At 39.6% G+C, this 25,793-nt stretch overlaps 1 protein-coding gene across 1 annotated transcript in view; it reads left to right on the top strand.

Moving 5' to 3' along the window:
* MAN1A1 (mannosidase alpha class 1A member 1) overlaps window positions 1-25,793 on the top strand; it is a 332,653-nt gene that overhangs the window by 235,144 nt on the left and 71,716 nt on the right. The window contains exon 7 of the mRNA XM_073627169.1: window positions 14,955-15,048. Coding sequence (XP_073483270.1) covers window positions 14,955-15,048 — 94 coding nt within the window. The remainder of the gene's footprint in view (window positions 1-14,954; window positions 15,049-25,793) is intronic.

Raw genomic sequence — 25,793 nt, 5'->3', positions numbered from 1 at the left:
CAGCATACACCCCTGTAAAAATGGCAGGTCTTTGAGATGTAAAAAAAATCAGACCAAGATAAATCACTACTGAATTTTTTCCCACCCTAAGGCTCTATACACACTAGCATTTTTGTTTCTGCTCCTAGAAGTTAAATAGTGTTATCCTATGTGTCCATGCACATTACCTTAGGCTATTACCGTTTTTTGAGCTTCGGCTTCTAGAAGCAGAAAAAAATTGTTTTTGTAGAGTCTTTTTTCCAGCAGAAATGCTCCTAAACGCTGCTTAACACTTTAGCTTTTTTTTTTTTTTTCCTTTTTACGGCAAAAACGCTATTACTAGCATTTTTTTATCCAGCATTTTGTTGGCTTAAACACTGGAGTGCATGGAGCCTTAATCTGACCTATAATTTTTACAATTCATTTCAAAGCAAACTCAAAACTTTAAAGGGGAAAAAAAAACAAAAAAACTTGCAATAATACAAATATGCACACCCTTAGGGCCAGTTCACACCAGATGCAGTTCTGTGCATTTTTTGTGCGCTAAAAATGCATGCACAGTGTGTTCCTTGTATTTCAATGGTTCTAATTCACACCAATGCAGTCAGTTCCAGTCAGTTTCCGCACCAGAAACTGACTATAACTGACTGCACTGGTGTGAACTAGAGCCATTGGAATACATGGAAAACACTGTGCATGCATTTTTAGGGTCAGTTCACACCACAAAAATGCACACCTGATGCGTTCCAGATCAGTTTTTGCTTAACAGTTCACATCACACGCAGTTCCAGTGCATTTTTTATACAATTTTCTAGGTTCCACTACAGTTCTGTGCAGAAAAAATGCAGCATGTTCTACTTTTTTTTTTTTCTGCATCGGAAACTGACTGCACTGGTGTGAACTAGAGCCATTGGAATACATGGAAAACACTGCATGCATTTTTAGTGCAGAAAAAAAGCGCACGGAACTGCATCTGGTGTGAACTAGCACTCAGTCTTTTGGGTAGGAGTCTATCAGCATGGCACATCTTGCCTTGGGAATCTTTGCCTACTCTTCCTTACAAAAGCCCCCCAAATCTGTAGATTGTAAGGGCACTGTCTGTGCACAGCTCTCCATGTCAGCCCACAGATTTTTCATTAGATTCATTTCTGGGCTTTGGCTGGGCCATTCCAAAGCTTCTTCAGGTGAAGCCATTCTTCTGTTAAATTGGAGCTATGCTTTGGGTTGTCCTGCTGAAAAAGGAAATCCCTATTCATCTTAAAGTGATTGTAAAGTCTTTGTTGTTTTTATGGGAAAAAAAAAAAACATTATGCTTGCCTGCACTGTTGTAGTGGTTTTGCACAGAGCAGTCTGGATCCTCCTTTTCTCGGGTCCCTCTTTGCTGCTCCTAGCCCCTCCCTCCTTTGAGTGCTCCTCAGCCAGCAGCTTGCTACAGGGGGCACCCTGGCCGAGTCAGAGCTTTGTGTATCCATTCAGACACCGCGCCCCGACCTGGCCCCGCCCCCTTTCTCCCCTGATTGACTGACTGACTTTGACAGCCACGGGAGCCAATAGCGCCGCTGCTCTGTCTCAGACAATCAGGAGGAGTGTCCTGGATGACCGAAGGGGCTCAGGTAGGTAATTAGGGGGTGCTGGGGAGGCTGCTACACACAGAAGGTTTTTATCTCAACGCATAGACTGTATTAAAATAAAAAAACCTTCTGCCTTTACAGCCCCTTTAAGCTTTTTAGAAGAGGCCAGAAGGTTTTGTGCCAACATTGACAGATATTTGAAACGGTTAAGAAGTTCCTCCACCTCTACTAAAGCCACAGCTCCATCTGAAGGAAGACGGGACCAAAGCATAATGCTGGCACCACCATGCTTCATTGAGGGGACTTTTTTCTTTTTTTTTTTTTTTTGTTTTGGTTTTGTGCCAAACATACTTTTTAGAATTATGGCCAAATAGTTAAATTGTCTCATCAGACCATAACGCATTTTCCTACATACTTTTGGCAGACTTGATGTAGTGAGTAGTTGGTAGTAGTAGGTTTTTGTAAAATAGAGCAGGGGGTGGATGTTTTTCTTAGTAAGAAAAGGCCACCCTTTTAATTAGGCTTCTTTTAAGTAAGCATCTTGCCGCCCTAGCCCACAGCCAAGACATACAGTATTATAAATACGGGAGATTGTTGTCACATGCATGTAGTATACAACCAGTACTTGCTAAAGTTCCTTTAAAGACTAAGTTAACCACTTCAGCCCTAGAAGGATTTACCCCCTTAATGACCAGGCTATTTGTTACGATACGGCACTGCGTCGCTTTAACTGGCAATTGCATGGTTGTGCGACATTGTACCCAAACAAAATCGATGTCCTCCCCCCCCCCCCCGACAAACAGAGCTTTATTTTGATTGTATTATCTGCGGTTGTTTGTTTTTTGTTTTTTTTTTGTTTTTTTGTTTTTTAGCGCTATAAACAAAAAAAAGCAACAATTTTGAAAAAAAAACAATACTTTACTTTTTGCTTTATCCAAAAAAAAGTAAGAAAAATAATTTCTTCTTCAGTTTAACCTATATGTATTCTAATACATATTTTTTTTTAAAAATCGCAATAAGAGTATATTGATTGGTTTGCACAAAAGTTGGGCAAAAAAATGGCTTTTTTATTATTTTTTTTTTTTTTTACTAGTAATGACTGTGATCAGCGATTTTTAGCGGGACTGTGACGTTGTGGCAGACAGATCGGACACTTGACACTTTTTCGGGACCATTGACATTTAAACAGCAATCAGTGCTATAAAAAATGCACTGATTACTATATCAATGACACTGGCAGGGAAGGGGTTAACACTAGGGGGCAATCAAGGGGTTAAGTGTGTCCTAGGGAGGTGTTTCTAACTGGAGGGGGGGATGGGACTGACTGGGAGAAGAGCGAGATCACTGTTCCTGATCACTAGGAACAAACAATCTCTCTGTATTTCCCTGACAGAACGGGGATCTGTTTGTTTACATTGACAGATCCCCGCTCTGCCTCTGTGGAGCGATCGTGGGTGGCCGGCAGACATCATGGCCTGCCGGTCACGTGCATTGGCTCTGGCGCCGCGGGCCCGTGCCCGTTGTATCTATTATTTTAAGTGCTGTACCGGTATGGAAAATTGCGCAATAGAGCAAACTTGTCGCCATATATCAGCGACGGCTGGTCAGTAAGTGGTTAACTTTTTTTCTTCTTTAAATTCCAGCTCCCCTATTTACCAATATACCATAATTGTGCCTCTGTTGCAGAAAAGAAAAAAACTTTCTCTGTCTTCTAGGACAAGGTCTCTTACCTCCGCCCCTGGGGTCTTCATAGAAAACTCCTCCATTACTTCCTTCCCTGTCCTGAATTTTAGGACATTAAAACCAGTAAAAGGAAATAGTTCACCAGCTGACCTCATTAACACTCACCCTGCGCCTACCCTCCCCCTCCAGGAGCTGGCTACTCCCCACTTCTGTGCTTACATATACTCATTATAAGTCTCTCTTTATTTGTTTTCACTAAATACACAGCCAGTTTTTTCCCCACTAAGCAATTTCATTTTTATAATTGAATTGTACAAATTATAGGTCACATTAAAGGTGGATAAAATTCAGAAGTGATTTATCTTGGTCTGATTTTACTTTTTGAAAGCGGATACACCTTGTATGGTGTAACATGTTCTAGCACAACACACTGCCCGCCCACACAGCTGCGTCATTCATTCACAGCCATTTGTGAATGAATATATGTATACCAAAATCGTGCTTTGTTCAAAGTGAACTACAACAAGTTACCAAAGGTAATCAAAATTTTCATGTAATAGCCACTCTGTGAGTGGGAACTCTTACCAGAAACTGTGGACCTTCTTTCTGAGCAAGGTCGTGGGCGCTTGCAGATATAGCCCTCTGCAGGGTCAGATGTTTCACCTCATACCAGGATCTCCCTGGTAACCACCCAAGGTCTTCCATGAAACCCAGCTTGCATCAAAATCACGTCTGGGGATCTTCGACAGCCAAATGCCATGGAGTGTGTAGAAAATATGAGGCTCCAGTAGTGTATTATCATTTAAAAGGTTTCTTAATTGCTAAAATCATATAGCATAAAATCCAAGTAAAAAATATCATCTGCCAGCAAACCAAAACTAAATCACCCGCACATCCGGGGTATGGGGCGTTATGACGTCGGAGCGTAGGTCCGCCCGACATGTTTCGCCATACGTGACGTCTTCCTGGGGCATCTGTGAATAAATAAACTAAAAGACCCATAGTTGTACTTGCAGTTTCAATGTACTGCGAGTGTGCTGCTCGGCACGCTCATAGTCCATTCACATTTCCTACAGCTCTGAATCTAACAGCCCGTACAGAGATATGGGCACAGAGCTTTAAGCAGTGTCTACAGGAGCCTGACATTACACTCATGATCTACTACCTTTGAGTGCAATGCTCTGCATACTCATTCATATTAACTTCAAAGCGAAATTAAGATACGCGTACATTCAACAAAGGCAACGCAAAATCACAATAACTAATGGAAACGAGACACAATAGCAACAATAAAATTACCAATAACCACAGTTAATACCAGATAAAACTAATACTACACTGTAATAAATCATACCATCCTGTTAAAATACATTAAAGCACATTTTTCCTGCAAAATCACGTCCATGTATTTTTTTTTTTTTTTTTTTTTTACAAAGATGCAGTATGTATATGTCGTACATCGTTGATACCTGCTTGTAAAGGTTTTTTCCTTGTCAAAAGAAGTTTGAGTATACAATATTATAAAGATACATAAAGTAAGTTTACAAGGATCTATAAAGTAAGCTCATTGTTTTACAGTAGGGATTATATAGGTAAATATCATGAAATTTCAAATATTAAACATTGGGTTCACGTAAACCTAAATTAAAGATATATATCATTTCCTTAGTTACTTTTGTAGGTATTTAAATGATTTATACCTACTATACATATTGTTTACAGGTAGAGTGTATATAGGTCAAATAAATTCTGATAATGAGCTTTAATCGTAAGGTGGAGAAAAGGAAAGAGAAAGAAGAAAAAGGGTAGAAAGGCAGAGGTATGGTCCACAAGGTTGTCCCGCTCGTCAGTTTATTATTCTTTTTAGTTCTCTTTGAAGCCTTAGAATGGGTGTCTCTGTAAGTCATTTAATCTGTTACCATGGCAACAGGACAGAGTCATTGAAATTTGACAGGAACTGTTTTATCCAAGGATGCCAAAATTTTTCAAATTTTGGAATTTGATTTTGATCGATGGCTACCATCTTAGCATGGGACATTGTATTATTCATTCTGTGAATTGTTTCTGCTAGTACCAACGTAGGAGATTTCCATGCCTTTGCCACTGTTTGTTTTGCAGCCGTTATTAGTTGGATCATAAGTTTGAATTGAGAGAGTGTTAACCATTCCGGTTTTAGATTAAGTAAAGTTATATATGGATCTGGTTGAATTATTTTTTTAAATATTTTAGATGCAATCACGAAGACTTCCTTCCAGAAGGTTTGGATTATTGGGCACGTCCACCATATGTGTAAATATGTGCCTATTTCTGGGCATCCTCGAAAACAAAGAGCTGAGGTATTAGGTGAATATTTTGCCACTCTAGCGGGTACAAGGTACCAGCGAGTTAGGACTTTATAATTTGTCTCCAGTGCTAAGATGTTGGGTGAAGATGACTTAGATGTGAGCCATATGTTAGACCAGTCCGTGTCTTCTAAAGTTCGTCCCAGGTCCTCCTCCCACCTCTGAATGTAAGAGGGTCTATTAAGATTTACTACTCCATATAATTGATTATAAAGTGATGAAATTGTACCTTTAGCAAATGGATCTTTTGTACAGATTGATTCAAAAATGGATAATTGGGATAATGGTGTATCCCCCTTTAGGAATGGTGTATAGAAATTTTTGATTTGGAGATATCTAAATATCTCAGAGTTTGGTAGATCATATTTTTCTCTAAGCGATGGGAATGAAAGGAATGATTTAGATGCTATGAAGTCATTTAGTGTCTGAATGCCTGATGTTGTCCAAGCTTTAAAAGAATTTGGGTAGATCCATGCCGGATTTCTGATAAAAGAAAGGAGAGAATTGTGTGGAGATTGTAACTGATATTTGGTTTTTAGTTTATCCCAGAGAGATAAGAAGTGTTTAGTTATGGGATTATGAATTTTAAAGCAGTCTTTAGGATCAAGCCATAACAAGTTTGATATTAATAGAGGGTCATTTTCTGAAGCCTCTATAAATACCCATAATGGGATTTCCTGTTTTGCATGATATTTGGACAGACTGGCCAAATGTGCTGCTCTGTAGTAGTTAGTAAAATTAGGGTATCCCAGGCCTCCTTTATTTTTGGGAAGATGTAGTGTGTGTATAGGTATACGTGGTTTAGAAGAGCCCCATATAAATGAAGTTGCTCTTTTTTGTACTATTCTCAAAAAATAGGAAGGAATTGGAATAGGGAGGACTCTGAATAGATAAAGCAATTTGGGTAGAATAGTCCTTTTGATTGCATTAATCTTCCCTATCCAGGATAAAGGAAGTTGCGACCATTGTTTTATTAGATTTGTGATCATTCTTAATACAGGAGGATAATTGGTTGAGAATAAGTCAGAATGAGATGCTGTTAAATGAATTCCAAGATATGGGATTGATTTTTCTGCCCATGTGAATGGGAGTGCAGCCCTAGCCGGGATCAATTCCATGTTTGTGAGCGAAATATTAAGCATTAGGCATTTCTTAGGATTAATCATAAGGCCGGATAGGGCTGCAAATCCATCAAGAGCTGGTATTAAGTTAGGACCGGAGACCTGTGGTGATGATAGAAAAAGTAATATATCGTCTGCAAATATACATAATTTGTGTGTAATACCTCCTACTTCAATGCCAGTTATAGTTTGGTTTGTTCTGATGTATTGGGCCATGGGTTCGAGTATAAGGGCAAATAATAAGGGAGATAATGGGCAACCCTGTCGGGTACCTCTTTCGATATTAAAGGCATCAGATTTGTATCCAGCATATTTTATATAGGCTTTGGGTTTATTATATAATGCTTTGATCCATGTTAAAAAGTGGGGTCCAAAACCCCATTTTTGTAATGAATATTGCATATATTGCCAGGATACTGTGTCAAATGCCCTCTTAATATCGAGAGATAGAAAACATAAAGGGATTTTCCGTTTTTTAGCAATATGTGCCAATAACACTGCCCTGCGTATATTATCGCCTGCCTGTCTATTTGGCATGAAGCCTACTTGATCTCTATGCATTAATTTTCCTATAATGCTATTGAGGCGTTTTGCTATTATTTTTGCTAATAATATCAATATCAATATATTAATATCAAGGTTTAACAGAGAGGCCGATAATTTACACAGGAAGTATCATCAGAAAGGGGTTTTGGGATCATACAAACAATTGCCATTAGTGTTTCTTGCCGAAAAGAATGTCCTTCTAGAAGTTTGTTAAAAGTTTCAGTGAGAATGGGAGAGAGTATTTCTGAGAATGTTTTATAGTATAAAGCCGAGTAGCCGTCTGGGCCTGGTCTTTTGTTAAGTTTTAGGTCTTTTATGGCGTTAGCAACTTCATCTATAGTTATAGGCTCATCCAAACTGCTTTTTTGATTCTGAGACAACTCAGGTAAGGTTATTTTTGAGAAGAAGGATTCAGCCTCTGTAGGATTAAATTAATTGTTTGTCTTGTATAAAGTTGCGAGATGTGAGTGAAATTTGTGGACTATTTTAACTGGATTACAAGTATAAACATTTTTTGATAATTTCAAACGTATTGGTTTGAAAGATTTGTTAGTTGAATTTAATGCCCGAGCCAAATATGTACCTGGTTTGTTTGTATTCATGTAGAAATTGTGTTTGGAGCGTTTGAGGGATTTATCAACTGACTCAGTGAGAAATAGATCGTATTCCAATCTAGATTTTTCCAGATGAGATTTTGTACTCTGAGATGGATTATCTTGGAATGATATGTAGGCTGCATTAAAATTGAGTTCTAGTTTTTTTGCTAGATTTTTACGTTCCCGTTTAAATAGTGCCATTTGTCTTTGTATTGTACCACGCAAGACAGGCTTATGAGCTTCCCACAGTGTTATTGGGGAAATGTCTGTTGTATTATTAATTGATATGTATTCCTTTAAAGCTTGTTCAATGGCCATTTGATGTAGTGGGTGTTTGAGCATTATGTCCGGTAAGTACCACGTTGGGTCATGCGCTTTTGGTATGGCTGAGGCTATAGTAGTGTATACTGCATTATGGTCAGACCACGGAATCGGAATTATATCTGATGCAATAATTTCTGGTATCATTCCTATTGTTAGAAAAATATGATCTATTCTGGTGAAGGTTTGATGAGGGTGGGAGAAATAAGTGAATTTCTTTTTCATTGGGTTACTTTCTCTCCACGAATCTACCAGATTGTATTTAGAAAGAAGTTGAGAAAAAGGTAATCTAGAGCAGTGTTTCTCAACTCCAGTCCTCAAGGCGCCCCAACAGGTCATGTTTTCAGGCTCTCCATTATTTTGCACAGGTGATTTGATCAGTTTCACTACTTTGGTAATTACCCCAGCCGTTTCATCTGAGGGAAATCCTGAAAACATGACCTGTTGGGGCGCCTTGAGGACTGGAGTTGAGAAACACTGATCTAGAGGTTATTTTGGATGGTGTAAAAGGTGATTTATCTAGAAATGGGAGGAGGACCTGGTTCGAATCCCCGCACATTATCACTGTTCCTATTTTGTGTGTATTAATCACTTGTAATATATGTGAGAGGAATGGTGTAGGTTGTTTGTTAGGAGCGTAGTAGGAAATCACCGTGATTGCTGTATCCATTATATAACCCATGAGTATCAGGTATCTACCTTCTGGGTCTTTAATTTCTGATAAGGTGAATGGTGTGGATCGGTGAAATGCAATTAGAGTACCCCTTTGTTTGGTACAGGCAGAAGCCGTGTAAATTTGTTGATAAAAAGGGAAATATATTTTGGAGTAGAATCTTTGGTGAAGTGTGTTTCTTGGAGGCATACTATGTGAGCCTTCTTGTTATGGAAAGTACGGAAGGCTTTGGTCCTTTTTTGAGGGACATTTATTCCCTGAACATTCAGGGAAAGTATATTCAGTGGTGCCATGGCAACAGATCAAATAGTTTTGACTTACTTTTTGTTATGCAGAGCTGACTGCGCAGATCAACCTGTGTGGACTGAAGAGATGAAAAGATAGAAAAGAAACCAGTGAATTCTGGAGTAAAGAGTAAACAAAAAACATATGAGATTAGATGATACATTGTATAAATTATTTTTTGCAAGTAATCACAATTTACCCGTGAAAGAGAATAAATATCTCTCTCAGGGGAATAAGTGCCTTCGTCACACTCCCACATAATATGGTTGGGAGAATGAGGAGGGCTAATGGGGGTACACGGATCTTCCGCTTACAGGAGAGAAGTGCTATGTCAAAAGACATCAAAATGATGATTCATTAATTGGAGTGCAGAATATAGTTTTTGTTGAAATTATTTATTCCAGTGTGGTTGTATATGGTTAGTCTTGCCCTAGGCTAAATAATTCAGTTAGAAAGATACTGTTAATAACTTTGGTATTGATGAAGATAGTTTGAATTATTTTGGGATTTTAACCCTTTTTGAGTAAACAATTACATATTTTATTCATATGTAACTGTTTAGATATGTTAACTCATAAAATTGAGGTTGTATTGCTTCAGATTAGAATAAACAAAAACATAGTTCTAGGAACTAGTTAGGTAATAATATATTTGTTTTAAGAAAAGAAAGAAAAAGCTTCCATTACTTCTGGATTATTGAACATATTTGTCCTAAAAAGTAATAAATCTATTGTTATTACCTGAAAATATATAACTGAACAAGAATTTCCTTATTTCACTTATATATTCTAAGGCTATATGAATCAGAAGTAATAAGAAATATAACTGGAATGTAACATGATCCCACACAGTGTGTGACTATCAGAATGCAGTTACATTCAGTTATAAATACAGGTTTTTTATAGAGAACCATCTCTTAGTATAATAAATGAAGAGATATCAGGAATTAGGATGTCAGTCCATTGAATCTTCTTGGTCCATGGATGATGTGGCATAACGGCCTCTTGTGAGAATGATGATTCCCATTTTGTTCTGAAATTTTCTGGGTGCTGCCTGAAGGTGAAGATGATGCCATTCTTCTGCGTGTGGGAGTGTTGCTGCTTGTGGGTTCTGTCAGATTTAATTTTAAAAGGGTTTGTTGTAGTTCATCTGCTGATCTGCTTCTGTAAATTGTACCTTGGTAGTTAAATCTGACTGAAAAGGGGAAGCCCCATTGATACATAATGTTGTGGCGTTGCAGTTCCATTAGTTGGGGTTTCATGGATCGTCTTTTAGTAATAGTAGGGATAGGTCAGCAAAAATTTGATAATTGTGTCCTTGAAAATTAAGTTCCTTTTTTTCTCTTGCAGCAATTAGTATTTGTTCTTTCGTTCTGTAATAATGAAATTTTGTGATTATATCACGTGGGGGTCCATCTTTCTTTTTGGCTGTGAGGGCTCTGTGTACTCTGTCCAGTTCTAAACGTTCAATAGGGATATCTGGCTTTAGTTCTTGTAATAGAGCAGTAATAGTAGATTGCAGGTCTGTCACAGTTTCAGGTATTCCCCTTATGCGCAAGTTTGAACGTCTGGCTCTATTTTCGTAATCTTCGAGCTTAGTTTGAAGTATTAAATTCTCTTCTTTTAATTGTTCCAATTCTGTTATATTTTCTTGGGTTGTAATTTCAATTTCATCAATTTTTATTTCTAAGGCTGCGGTGCGGTTTCCCAGCTCTTTTATTTCTTTGGTTAGGCTGTTTGTTATTTGGTCTGAGGTTTGTTTTAAAGCCTTATGAAGCATCTTTTCATATTGTAATAATATTACTGGGGATGCTGAGGAGGCTTGTGGAGAAGTTTTAAGGGGGTAGTGGCTGCGCTGTAATAGGGGGGAAGGTGAATGAACACGAATTGGCCGGTCGGATTGTTGGAGGCGGGCTGCTGGCCATGTGACCTGGTGACGTAGCCGGTGTCATGGCGCTGCCCTGTGTAGGGAAGTGATGGTGAGGTGGTGGATTTGAAAGCGGGGAGAGTCCCTCAGATGATCCAGAACTTGGGACTATACGAGCTCGGCGTTCGTGGGTTGAGGCGTGCGCTCATTGACTAAAACATTCGCTCTTTGTTTTTTCATATATGATACACGGCAACATCAATCAACGTTATCTGCGGTATTGCTGAACCCCCCCGCCTGTGGAGCTTCTTTGGCATATGCTGTATACCTTACAGCCGTAAGGTAAGGGGCCTGGGAACACGAAGGTGCCTCCACCTGTCAGCACACTGGTTTCTTCCTTTCCCCTGATTCATTCAACATCGTATTCACTTCCAGGATTGTTAAATTTGGTGGTGGGACTGCTGTTAGTTTGTGTCATTTTTTACTATTATCATTTTTTATTTTTATGGTATTTTTTTCGCCAAGTGTTGGCGGGACACCAACACCAATCACTGGGACTACTGTTTATGAACACCTTTTTTCACTTTGTATTCACATTATTTATTATTTCATGTGTGGATTTATTTGTTGATTATTTTATATTTTTGCTACAGACAAGGTTCTAGTAATGTTATTGGAGGTATTTCTTATGTTATCACGATAGACTTTGGATTTATGCCTTTTTCCTAGTAGATTCACCTATCCTTGCATATGATTTTTGCTGGTATATATATATTTATTTTATATATATACAGATATTGTGTTTGTGCTTACATTTTTATATTCTAATTGTATTTGATTATACACCCATAGTTGAGTTTGCCTTATTTCACCACGGTCACATGATTTTTATTATTTTTTTAGCATAGTCCTACCCCCCTGTCGATCCCCACTCCTCCCCCTTCCCCCCTATTACAGCGCAGCCACTACCCCCTTATTACTACTATTTTTTGATCTGTTCTGGAACAGTTTTTGTGTGTTGCAGCAGTACTCCCTTAGTATAGGATTCCTCTGACAGCGCAGGAGTCTTCTACACAGTCTTGTGGAGAAGTTTGTGAGAGGATTTGTTCTGTATCTGACTCAAATGGAGAGTCTTGCTGTGACATTTTCTGTCTGTGAGAGCGCCCTGATGCTGTATATTGTGAGGTGACTGGAGCTGCTTTAGTTGCAGTGAGTGCCTGTGAGCTCTTTGTGAGGTGATTTTTATTTCTGCCACGGCTTCCTCCCAGTACCATATTTCCTGCCCAAACTTTCACAGTTTGTTCCCTGGGGCAAAAAGGTTCAAATGGATACCTTTTGAGCCTGCAGGATCCGCTTTGTCCTTCTCTTCTCTCCTCAGCGGTGCGGTGCTCTAACAATGCATGTCTGCTCCGCTAGACTCCGCTTCCTGTTCCCCCCGCTTGTAAAGGTTATTTAACTGTCAAGTGTGACAGGTGTCCTACTGTTAAATACCTGCTAAACAATTCACGTTCACCAATCTCCTGTGATCGCTGTTTGGATCACAGTGTAAGGTGTGTCACAGAACCAGTTGGAGGGCAAACATCGGATGACATTTTTTTTTTACATTTCTTGAACAGTCACATGGTAAAAGTGAACATGTCCGGTTATAAATATAGAAGCTTCCATTACTGACTAATTTTTGTCATTTCTTCTTGGGAGCCATTGACTATTAAGTAATTCACCAAATAGTGAAAGGAGGAGGATGACAACCCTGCAGCATGCACCTACAAAACTTGCTAGAAACTTGTAGTATCCATATTTAAATGCCAAGCTCCTTTTCCAGAAAATAGCCTAGGCAGTCAAGGGGTCCCAGTAGATATTAAAAAATGTGAAACTTTGCAAAATGTCTGTTGATTTTATTACCTGTAGGTCATTTGGACCCTCCTGGTAGCCTTGCTGAAAAACTCTGTTGGAAATCTCCATGTCCCTTCTTGTTGCTAGTAGGTGAAAAATGTTTGATGTTCACTCAGCATTATAAGAGTAAAAACCGTCAGAGAAACAAGCCAGGACATAGAGATTGCTAACAGGGAGTACTTCAAGGCTTCCAGGGGGCCCAAATGGCCTATAGGTAAGAAAATAAGAAAGGCATTTCACAAAGCTGCTCAGGTTTTTATTAACCAGGGCCACTTGACTGAATAGACCATTTTTCATGAAAAAGTGAACTAAAGCTGACTATAGTTGGATGCAATTTCATAAGAAACTCCTTAAGAAAATTTGTACACAAACTCTCAGAGCCTTTTGAATGTCATTTGAAAGATTATGTTAGAAACACATTCGTTCAATAAATTTTTTCAAAGATAATTTGGCCCACCATGGTCCACTCAGCAGAATATTTTTAGCTTTGGGTGAATTTCTACTTTAATATCACACAAATGATGACCTTCCGGGCTAATAAATTACCCTATTTTTGGTTAACATTACAGTTGACTCACCTTAGCCATTTTTTTATTTGTTTATTTTACCATGACACAATCCACTGGCTCTGAAGATTAATACAAAAGAACAGTGTGTTGGCAATTGGAAAGCCTAATGCCTGCTGAGATTAGTAATTTACAAGCAGCATGCAAGCACACCTTGATTAATGGACAATGTGGAATCTTTTTATAAGCAATCCAAGGGGAAATATTAGCATATCGTTTTTACTTTTGCTTTAGTACCACTTTTTCGATCTAATGTAACTTACTGAAGGACACTAATCCCCTGTAGTGACATGAAAGATTATGCTGATAGTATGGTAACTGCATTTTCATTTAAAGAGGGCATGCATACTATTTCATCTGAAAGAAAACTTAGTGGAATACAATCTTAATTTGTTAAAATGCAAAAATGAAAAGTGGAAAACAACCTAAATAACAAACCCAACATAAATATTAACGCTACCGAAACTACATAAGCCATAACAATGAGTCTTGAAATGTCCTCCTCAGTTCTTATTTTTACCTGTTGATCCTTTGAGTGGTTATAATAATCCAGGGCTTCCTGTGGAAGGCCATTAAACATTTGGCTCTGCTGAAATCCAGTTCTCTGTTGAGGGTCTTTGTATCACTTGCAGCATTGACCTCATCACCCTGCTAAAAGTTTTGTTGCCTCAGAGCTAGAGCTGATGGTGATTGTATAGGCAAGTGCTCCCTACCTTCTGGTCTCTGGGCCCCATCCACTTCTGGAAAGAAAGAGGACACCTAAAGGTATCAGTGGTCACATGACTGCTGCTGAAAACTGTAATACCTGTACATACACTATACTTGGATTGTTTTCAAAGGCCATTGTTTCTTTAAAGGACTACATTCAAACTTGTTTAAGTTCATAAACTAGCCCTCTTTTAGGCACTGAATATTTATTTTGACTACAATCAAAAATAATTTGCAAAATAAAATTAGTTTGAAGGGAAATGGGGTAGTTGCTAACTTTACCCTCGCAGGTACCCCTTTTCCTCTCAAAAGCGTCTCATCAGACTTCCCCTGTACCTCTGTTTTGCTCCAATGGAGAAACAGGGTTTGTTGTCATAATAACAGAATAATGTTCTAGCCAGATCTATTTTTTTTTTTTCTTTCTAATTTTGGATGGCGATTAGGTTCTAGTAAGGCCTCATGCACACCGAATGGTATAAAAAACACCAGTTGCTTTAGCTGTAGAATGCTGTTAAAAAGTGAGTTTTGCAGAGTTTTTGCATCAACGGTTTTAAGCACTTTTTAGAGTGCGTTTTTTAGCAAAACTATACTCCCACAAAAGCTTGTGGCTTATAAATGCAGAATAGTTGTGTTTTTCAGAGTCTAACAGCCTATGTGTGCCTGAAGTCAAAAACAGCAGCTGTAAAAATGTCCAGTGTGCACGAGGCCTTAGTCACATATCCCTTATTTATCCTTATTCTTTTACACTGCATAGTTATTTGTTGCTGTTATTTGTCTCTTGCTGAAATACTATGGTTGTTTTAGGTAATGAATATTCGAAAAGTGTTAAATCGACTTGATAAACCCCAAGGACTGTATCCAAACTACTTGAACCCAAGCAGTGGACAGTGGGGACAACGTAAGTATACTAGATTGTTTAAGTTTTTACATTTTGTCAGATTTAAAACTTGTTCATATGTGCACTCTTTGGTCTCTTTCAGAGGGGGGGTATACAGGAGACTGAGCTTTGATTTTACTACCTGTCACCCATCCAAACTTTAACATTATGAAAGGGGCTGTTCACAGTCATGCCACTTGTAAAACTGCATCCTGAGTTAAAAATGCGTGGTACTCGGTATACTGTAGATATTTTATATGACTTCAATCAATACCTCAAAAACACTGCTTGAGCTAGTTTCTTTGCATAAACAATTGAATTGGCAAAAAGCAACAGTTTGAGGACAAAATTGAACACCACTGGACTGGAAGATTGCATGGTTTGCCTGTAATGTGATCTTTAGATACAAAGCTCTGGATTGCAGTGCTTTGCAGACCTTTGTGCGCAATGATGGTCGCAGAGCACTCTCCAGGTCCAGAACTGCGGATCAGCACCATTGTCACTCAGTCATTGAAGACTCACCTAGCTAAATAACCTCTGGTTGTGACAAGTCAAGCCAGAAGTTTGACCTTCGGGCTTTGCACTGTGTAAAAAAAAAAATAAAAATAAATATATATATCTAGATATAGATAGATATAGATAGATATAGATAGATATAGATAGATATAGATAGATATAGATAGATATAGATAGATATAGATAGAGATAGATAGAGATAGATAGATATAGATAGAGATAGATAGATATAGATAGAGATAGATAGATATAGATATAGATAGATAGAGATAGATATAGATAGATAGATATAGATAGATATAGATAGATATAGATAGATATAGATAGATATAGATAGATATAGATAGATATAGATAGATATAGATAGAGAGAGAGAGAGATATAGATATATATAGATAGAGAGACCTGAAGATGTTATAAGTTATATTAACCTTACTTTCATGTAATGAGCTAAACAAATGTTCTGTAAAACTCAGTTTTGTCACAATTGGACCTTGAGTCTTTTAGAGCTCCTAGGGCTGCAAAGACTTTTCTGTTACACCCACTGTTTGAAACCTTGCAGATTGGAAACCTCCTGAAAGGTCTTGGGCCCACCTGAGACCTTGTCAGAGCAATTTCCTCTTTGAAAGGGATTCACTAATAGGTGGTCTATGCTAACCACAGATCACCTCAAGGTATATTTGCCTTTGGGGACTTCACTGATGATAGAAAGTTGAATTCCCTTCTTAGATCCCAGTTTGAGTTTAGCCTTGTGTCCTGTGTTGATGGTAACGTTAATCTTTCATACCATATCAAAAAGCATTAAACTCCCTTAGTGATGATCCTTCTACTACTGGGGTCGATTCCTGGGTCATGGAGCAGGTTAAGCAGATGTCTAATATTTAGCAGTGACAATTTATTGCAGGTCACTGAACTTGTGTCCCACATAGGGCTGATTGCTGTACAGATCCGTAGGGCATATGCATTAGGTGCTGATGGGAAGTCTTAAGGAATACCTGATTTTGCCTTCCTTTCAAAAAACATTGCTTTGAACTGTCTATTGATACTGTCAAAGCAATGCCTCAGGCGGCCGCAGTATGCCCGTACCAGAGCCCAGGAGATCTTCAGATAGGTCAGAAGAGCCACGTTCCACTACCTCTTTTGCCTTACTAGTGCGCATTTGCAGATCTTCTGAGTCTAACTCCTGCTTAGATCGTAGGTCCATAAGCTAAAGCTCTGCTAACACCTGGATGGGTTTTTCACATTTCCCCCTTTAGCTTACAGGCTAATTACTCAGAGATGGCATCTACTGTATTTCAGCTGCCCTGCAGCAAGTCTCCTGTGCTACTACATGGATGGGTGATAGACCTCTTCTCGGTAACACTCAGTTTAGTCTCAGGTGGATGACCAGGTGCATCACACCACAGGTCACACTCTTTACCCCGCTTAGCACCTTTATAAGATATTTGGGCACTTCTTCACGCCCTTTCACAATGAGGACTTCTCTACAGGATGGTCTGCCCTTGGGTTGCCATGTTTTACTTGCAGCCACGCTTACCCTATAATTCCACACCTTCCTGTGAGTACCCCCAGGGGATTACCTTCACCCCTAGCTATGACTGAAAACGCGCAAAAGGGGGCCATAGCAAAAACTCAGGTAAACATTTGCTCTGCTGAAGGCTCGAAGAATATTCCGCCTTGGAGCTACATTGCTTGCCTTGCACCAAAGCAGAACCCAATCTTCACATCGGTCTTTGCATCAAGTGGCCTACCTGACAAAGGTAGATTTGGACATTACCAAAGAGAGCCCTGTGTAGGTAAAAACTACAGGGCTCTCTTCTGTCAGCAGCAATGCGTTGTTTTTTAGTTCCTGCAAAGCAGGAACAAAAAAAAGCACATTGCTAAGTAAAAGCAGCACACACAGTAACACATGTTGGCCACACATAAGAGCTGTACTGGCTAAAATGAGAATCACAATTTTTTTGCTTAGAATAAAGATCACAAATCTTGCGACGTAACATCTTTCACATTGTACAAAAAATTGGGCTTACGTTACTGTAGGTTTTTTTTAAATTCATTAAAGTGTATTTTTTCCAAAAATATTGCGTTTGAAAGACTGCTGCACAAATACAGTGTGACATAAGATATTGCAACAGCCACCATGTTAATCTGTAGGGTCTCTGCTATAAAAAAAAATATATGTTCAGGGGTTCAAAGTATTTTTCTAGGAAAAAATACTGATTTTAACTTGTAAGCAACAAGTGTGAGAAAAAGGTTTAGTCTTTAAGTGGTTAAACTGCCCTCATCTACAGACAGAAGTTCATTCCTTTGATCTAAAAGAACAAAATGTTACAATGTTTCCCCTGATCATCACGCCTGAGTGATGTTGTGATAAACTTGGCAGGCTGCCATTTTTTTTTTTTTTTTTTTTTTTTTTTTTTTTTTATGGACAGCTGTCGGCTTGAGTAGAGAACTCTCTGCACTGAATCGAGGAAATGCTGTGTTAAGATCACGATGCAGCTGTACCGCACATTAACCATTTGATCACCTTGAACCCCTTCCCTGCCAGTGTCAGTACAGCAACAGTGCATATTTTTAGCACTGATCACTGTATTAGTGTCACTGGTTCCCAAAAAAGTGTCAGGTGTCCACTTTGTCCGCTGCTATAAGTTGCTGATCATCGCCATTACTAGTAAAAAAAGTGCACTATAACTTTTGCACAAACCAATCAATATAAGCTTCTTGGGATTTTTTTTGCCAAAAATATGTAGCAGAATATATTTTGGCCTAAATGAATTGATGAAGAAATTAGATTTTTTTTACTTTTTTTTTTTTTGGTTGTGTTTTATAGCAGAAAGTAAAAAATAGTGTTTTTTCGAAATTGTCAGTCTTTTAAAATGCAAAAAATAAAAACTGCAAAGGTGATTAAATCAAAAGAAAGCTCTATTTGTGGGAAAAAATTATATTAATTTTATTTGGATACAGTGTTGTACGACTGTGCAATTGTCAGTTGTGCCATATCAAGTATTAGGTGGTTAATACAACTATCACTGTCCAGGGCTACAAAAGGAGTTAGATCCCAATATGCCTGACCTAGAAGAAGCAGATATAGAAGGGAATAAAGAGGACCTGGAGGCAATTTTGAGGATGGTACACACGGGCCGAGCATCAGTTGGTTGAAAAAAAAAAACATCCAAAAGGATGACTTATGTTGATCGGCCGTGCTGGAATACCAGCAACCTAACCGGAGTGTTCTGGGGGGGGGGGGGGGACTGTCCAGTCTTCCTGTCGGAACACAATAGCTCAGCGGGGAGATCACTATACTAACATCACATAATCAGTACAGCAAACTTTTCCTTTTTTTTTTTTGCGTTTACCAGTTTACCAGGCTTTAGAGGAGACATTCCCCGTTCATAAACAACAAATGGGCAATTTATGCTTTCTGGTCAATCCAGAAAATTATTTTCATTACTCAGTCATTGCTGAACTCTCTCCCGTGGAAAATGTTACTAAAAAGTGAGCCATTTTGGTAGTTTATCCTGCCTTTTCAGTCTTAAGCATCTCACTGTACTAACTGAAGGTGTTCTTTCATTCAAAGATTCTGCAGATAGGAAATTCACTTCCAAGCCCAGCTCTTTAAACAACATTTGCTACCATTTCTGTCTAACTGCAGTTGCAGCATGGATGCCTTAGCGCAAGTAATGCCACTAATTTCCAGAATGATTCTATACACCATTCACATGTGCAGAATATTGTGGCTCAAAGCCTGGTCAGCTGAAGCTGCCTGTAAAAAGACATCTCATACTTATGCACTTTAAAGAATGACACCTTTTTTGTTCAGGCACTTGACAAATTTATCAAAGATGTCACAGGAGGGACATCCATGGCGGAAGATTCCAAAAACCTCCCCCCCTCAGGAGCCTCTGCTTCTTAAAATGCACCTAGTTACACTACCCAGGCTTCAACTTCAAAGTTCAGCCCTTCCTTTTAGTGTAGGACTGCTCACCAAGTCTTCCCCAAAGCCCTCTTTGCAATGAAGGGGTACCCTCACTCTTATGAGTGGGGACACTCGGTTAGTTTTTCTTCAATCTGGGTCAGGTGTCCCCCTGTGGGTTCAGTTGGTTTCAAAAGGGTACAAAATCGATGATCCCTTGCACAACCTGGATGGATGTTTCCTGCATAGATAAGGCTTAATGTGCCGTTTTTCCCTGTTTTCCCCTGGGGGGTGTCTCAGTGTGGTTTCTTGTAAGCCTTTTGGGACATATTCCTCCTCCTGGAAAGGCCAGGACAGCCATGGAGTCCACTGGATCATCCAACAGATTTTAAAATAAAATTTCTGGTCTTTCATTTCATTCTTCAGTGGAGTCAAACCATTCCCCAGAAGAAGACCACAATATAATAGGTAGAAACGTCGGGATTCGCATGCAGTTTAAACCACTTATGTTATGCTGTATGAATATATGGTTGTTGGCTGTATTATGGAATGATTATTGTATTCTTTCAACCAGAGTCTTACATTTTAACACTGACATGTATTTGTAACTTATTAAATAAAGACCCTTTTATATAAAAAAAAAAAAGTCCAAAACTCTACCCCCTCATTGCTTTCTTCTCTCAAATTAACCAACATTTGCCCAAGAACAATCATATTTGCAAAATGCCCTGAACTATCTCTTGTCCCAGGGAGTAGATGTACCAGTACCACCACAAGGCAGGTTCAAAGGATTCTATTCAAACCAGTTCACTGTTCCAAAGCCCAACGAGGGTATTTGACCTATTCCTGACCTAAAATTCCTCAATAAATGCCTTCAAAATTTCACATGGAATCAGCAGGGCCTTTTATTTCCTCTCTTAAACAAGGAGAGAGAATAATTATCATCCATAGACATTCAAGATGTCTGTCTGCATATTCTCATTTATCCATCTCGTCGACACGTTCTGTGCTTTGCAGTAGGAAAGAATCACTTCAAGTTTTTTCACTGCTTTTTTGGCCTATCCTCCTGCTCCCAGAGTATTTAGGTCCTGGCACCTTCTAATTGCCTTTCTAATAACTCAGGGCAGCCAGATTGCAGGTTATCTAGACCAGTGGTTCTCAACCCTGTCCTCAAGTACCGTTTTTCAAATTTCTCTTAGATAAAATAGCTGTTCAAAATACCAAACCATTGACTCTACTTTTAAAGCACTTGTGCAAGATATAGGAAAACTTGCAAACATGGCCTCTTGGGGTACTTGAGGACAGTGTTGAGAACCACTGATTTAGACAACCTTTACCCGAAGGACTCATTTCTCTTCCAGCTATCTGCAAATGTCCACAAAACAAGTCAGATGCTCCAGGTTTTGGATAGGTGATCAACTTCCAAAAATCTACTCTCCAGCCTTCTCTTTGCCTGGAATACTTGGATCAGATCCTAGACGCATCCCAAGCAAAGGTTTGCCTTCCAAAAAGTAAAATGCCCTCTCTGATGTTACACAAGAATTGAATCAGAGATATCCCTCTGACACATTCTAGTCCTTTTGAGGGGCTGTTCCATTTGTCCAATTTTATTTGAGACCTCTTCAGCACAACATCTTGTTGACCTGGAAGAAACATGCTTCTTCTCTCCATCTACTTGTGCTCCTGTCCAACCAAGCAAGACATTTCCTAGCTTGGTAGATTTCCAACCTAGCCTTAAAGCGGTAGTAAAGTCCGCTTTTGTGATTTTTTTTTTTTTTTTTTTTATTATTTTTTTTTTTTTTTTCCCCCTACAGGTAATATTAGAATACATGATTACATCCTATACATGCGCCATTTAGGAGATATAAGCTCTTTCGGCAGCCATTGACATCACCAATGCATACGCTCTAAAGGAATGGCATACTCGTGCTATTCCTTCAAACACTGTACCATTGCTGTGAAGTGAATTTATCGCGGCTTGGCCATTCAAGCTGCCAGCGCTTGTGAACCTGGAAGGAAGACTGGGTGAACATGGAAGCCCTGTCATTCTAAGGTGTTTCACAATGCCATTGCCTTGCAGGGACTTTTTTTTTTTTTTTTTTTAATGCTGTGGTTTACTACCTCTTTAATTGTGGGGAAATATGGAAATCTATCCTTCCTTTTCACCGGAAAGCGATAACAGAAGCCAGTCTCAGGCTGGGAGGAAGTCATTAGTGGAAACCAAGCTCATCATAAACATCCTAAAACTCAGGGCAATAGGGATGGCTCTGTAACCCTGGACCCTCTTCTGTAAGGACACCCATTCAGGCTGCAGTTAGTCATTGCCTACATCTGTCGCCTTGAAGGGAGCAAGCCAAATCATCTCATGGATGGAGACTCATTGTGTCTTCCTGCTGTCCATATCCAAGGAGTGAACAACTGAAAGGCGGATTACCTCAGCCATCATCGTTTGGACCAAGGGAAATGAGTCCTTTGCACCAACATATTTAAACTGCTACTCTTTCAGAGAGTGGGGGGATCTATAGATATTCTGGCCTCCAGATTCAACAACACGCTGCCTGTTTTTGGCCAAGGATCCTCTAGCACTGGCATTTGCTGCCTTGAAAATCAAATCGCTTGGTCTCAGTTCAAGCTAATCTATGCCTTCTGTCAGGTGCGAATTCTATCTCGTCTGCTCCACAAAATAGACCGAAGAAGCGGATGATCTTTATTGCACCTAACTTAGAAGAATCTGGTACACCGGCACATACAGGCCAGACTTGCTGTCTCACAGCCCAGTCCAGCTTCTCAGTTACTAGCTTTAATGGGATGGCTGTTGGAAGCAAAGTCCTAAGAGGCAGAGTGGTCTGTCATCCCTACCTTACTAAAACCAAGAAAATTCACTTGCAGAAAGATCTATTATCCTATCTGAAACCCCCTTCCTTACCTAGTGTGAAGACTTCAGTCCCAGGGTACTTTGGGAGTGAAGTCCCAGGGTACTCTGGGCATTCTGGCCATTCTACAATCAAGACTTGACCGTAACTTGGCCTTAAGCACAAGACCCATTTCTGCCTTGTCTATTTTTCAAAAACCTCTGGTCTCCCTCTTCCTTATCAAAACCTTCACTCAAGGTGCATCTCAGATCAGGCCCCCCTTAAAGCATCCTATCCTTCCCGCACTGCAGAAACCACCCTTTGAATTCCTCAGACATATCCCCTTAGATCATCTCCCCTGCAAAGTGGCCTTTTTGGTTGTGGTGACCTCTGTCAGCTGCTGGTTCTCTTGTAAGGAGCCTTTTCTCCTTTTTTTTTTTTTTTTTTTTTTTTTTTTTTTTTTTTTTTTTTTCCTTCCACCCAAGACTATCTTTTCTTCCTAAGGTGTTATTAGTCTTTCACACTGAAGAAGACATAACCTTTCCATGTTTGTGCCCTACCCAAAGCACTCAAAGGACAGTGTTCCTTATTGCCTGTACATAGCCATCACTATATTCTACTCACTTCTATTGGGAAGACAGACTTCCTTTTCGTCCTGCTTCAAATTTCACCATCGCCTAATGGACAACCCATCACCAGAACTTGCACTTCTATAAAGGACAAAACTCTCCCTGCGCTCTTGCACCCCCACTCCACCAGGTTAGTGGGTGCTTCCTAGGCATTCCAGCACCAAGCCTCCATAGCCCAGCTTAGTAAGGCCTCCACCTGGTCCTCTGTTCATACCTTTTCAAAGGTTTGCAAGGTTCAGTCTTTTGTGGAAGCAGGCTTTGGCTGCCAGGTTCTGAAGTTGGGTCTGTTGACTCTTGTTTGTCGTTGCATTTATTGTTGTACCTGATAGCACAGTTTGTTTGCTTAGTTGTTGGCCACCCTTCTCATTCATTGTTTAGGAATAGCCCAGGGTCTATGAATACTCAGCCTGTGTCCTGTACAGTACAATTAAGATAAGTTTGATTTGCCTGTAAATTCCACTTTTTGTAGTACATGACGCAGGCCACGCCCTCTTCAGTTCCTGGGTTACTTCCCATTGCCTGCTGCAAAACCGAGGCCTATAACCCATGGTCTATGAATACTCAGCCTGTGTCCTTTTACTGCACTTCAAAAAATTGAATTTACGGTCATCAAATCTTTATCATTTATCTTTATTTGCATGAATGCTAAAAAAACAGCAAACTAGATATGTTGCAACCAGTTAGCGTCCCCTGGACTTAACTTTTTAAACCAGGTAAGAAAATAAAAAAACTTGTTAACTTGCAGTGGACCTGACCACTTTTTTCTTTCATCCAGCTTTTTTACAGTACTTGTCCATGATCTGTATATGAATTAGCTCAATATTTATTTTTCCTAGCATTTTTGACTAGTATTTTGAATATAAATGAGTTTGAGGTTGGGTAAATGGCATTTGTGAGAATAGACTTTAAATTCCCAGCTTGTAAATACTTCTTTTCTTGAATAATGTTCACACATAGTAACAAGACCAACTGAATCAAATAAGGCTGCATGTGCTCACAGATAATGAGTCGCACAAAGCAAAAGGTTCTTTAGGGGGATAAAAAGTACAGAGCCTAAACAAAGCAAACTTCTTTGCTTTTCTTTACTCTTTTTGTCTCTCTTTAATATATATCCCTATTCATAATACTAATTGCTGCAGCAGAAATGTTTCTATCTTCTGACCAAGTAACTAAGGTACAAGTAAAGATCCTTTGTCTGTTTTTGTTTTTTTTAACAGGATACAATGTGCAAGGATGCCAAATTATGTCACTTATTTAAAGTGGAAGTCCACTCTAACACTTAAATTCTCACCCTGCAATCATTATTGTGAGCTAAGTTCAGCCTTATGTCTCAAAATGAAAAAACCCCAGTTTTTCTACCTTTTATTTTGCAGTATTCAGTGCCGTCACTAAGGATGAGCTCCGGCGTGTTCGCACAGGCCACGTGCAGAGCCCGCCAGGAAGTCGACACTGCGCTAATCACAGGTAGTGAGACATTTTCCTGATGCGCGGCTGCAGAGATCGGGAAATGTCTCACTGCCCGTGATTAGCGCAGCGCAGTGCCGACTTCCTGGCGGGCTCTACATGTGGGCTGTGCGAACACGCCGGAGCTCATCCTTAGCCGTCACATGACTTCGAATCTACTTCCTTCTGAGACAAAAATCAGCCAGTGGGTGTGGTTACTAAAAGCTAGTGACATCACTTCCTGGGAGGGACACTGTTCCTGTGTAGCCAGTGGGCGTATACGAGATGGGAGGAGCTGATCATAGGTTCCTGCCCAGTTTTCTCTCATTGTACATCCTAATTCATGACAAAATGAAGAAAAAAGAAGCCCCATCCACACAGGAGTGGGAATAGGAAGTGCACATATACAGTATTGCTGTGCACAGGAGGGAGCTGGGGGGGGGGGGGTGAGAGAGACTGTCAGTGTAGGTGGAAGTACTCTGTCTACAGTCTTCTCAGTCGACAATGATCATAGTGCAGGCAACCACACTAAGGCTGTTTCCACTAGTGCTACTTGTCATGCGACTTTGGACAGTCGCATGACAAGTCACAGCCCATTGATTTCAATGGCACCAGTTCCCATCTATGCGACTTTGGAAATCAGCGACTTTGAAAAGGTGCCTGCACTCCGTTAATGTGACTTTGATCCAGAGAGTGTAAAGTTGGATCAAAGCTGCACTTAGTCACATCAGTCACACTCTAAATCGTGCAACTTTGTGGTCGCAATAGTGGAAACGTAGACTAAGGCTCCACTAGTATCAATTGTCATGTGACTTTTGACAGTCGCATGACAAGTCACAGCCCATTGATTTCAATGGCACTCATTCCCATCTATGCAACTTTGAAAAGGTACCTGCAATGCTTTTGATGCGACTTTGATCCAGAGAGTGTAAAGTTGGATCAAAGCTGAACTCAGTCGCATCAAAGTTGCACTCTAAATCGTGCAACTTTGTGGATGCAATAGTGGAAATGTAGACTAAGGCTCCGTATCCACTAGTATGAAATGGCATAGTGGAAACGTGACTTGTCATGCAACTGTTTTCTATAGTCGCATGAGAAGTCACAGTCCATTGATTTTAATGGTACCCGTTCCCATCTATGCAACTTTGAAAATCAGCGACTTTGAAAAGTTACCTGCAATGCGTTGATGCGACTTTTATCCAGAGAGTGTAAAGTTGGATCAAAGCTGCACTCAAAGTTGCACTCTAAATCGTGCAACTTTGGGTTGCAATAGTGGAAACATAGAGTAAAGCTCCGTTTCCACTAGTATGTTTTGTCATGTGACTTTGGACACAACATCGCATGACAAGTCACAGCCCATTGATTTCAATGGCACCCGTTCCCATCTATGTGACTTTGAAAATCAGCGACTTT

This window comes from Aquarana catesbeiana, linkage group LG04 (assembly GCF_042186555.1).
Source record: "Aquarana catesbeiana isolate 2022-GZ linkage group LG04, ASM4218655v1, whole genome shotgun sequence".
Taxonomy (NCBI): domain Eukaryota; kingdom Metazoa; phylum Chordata; class Amphibia; order Anura; family Ranidae; genus Aquarana; species Aquarana catesbeiana.
Note: the sequence above shows the minus strand (reverse complement) of the source record. Positions and strands in the feature narration are given on the sequence as shown.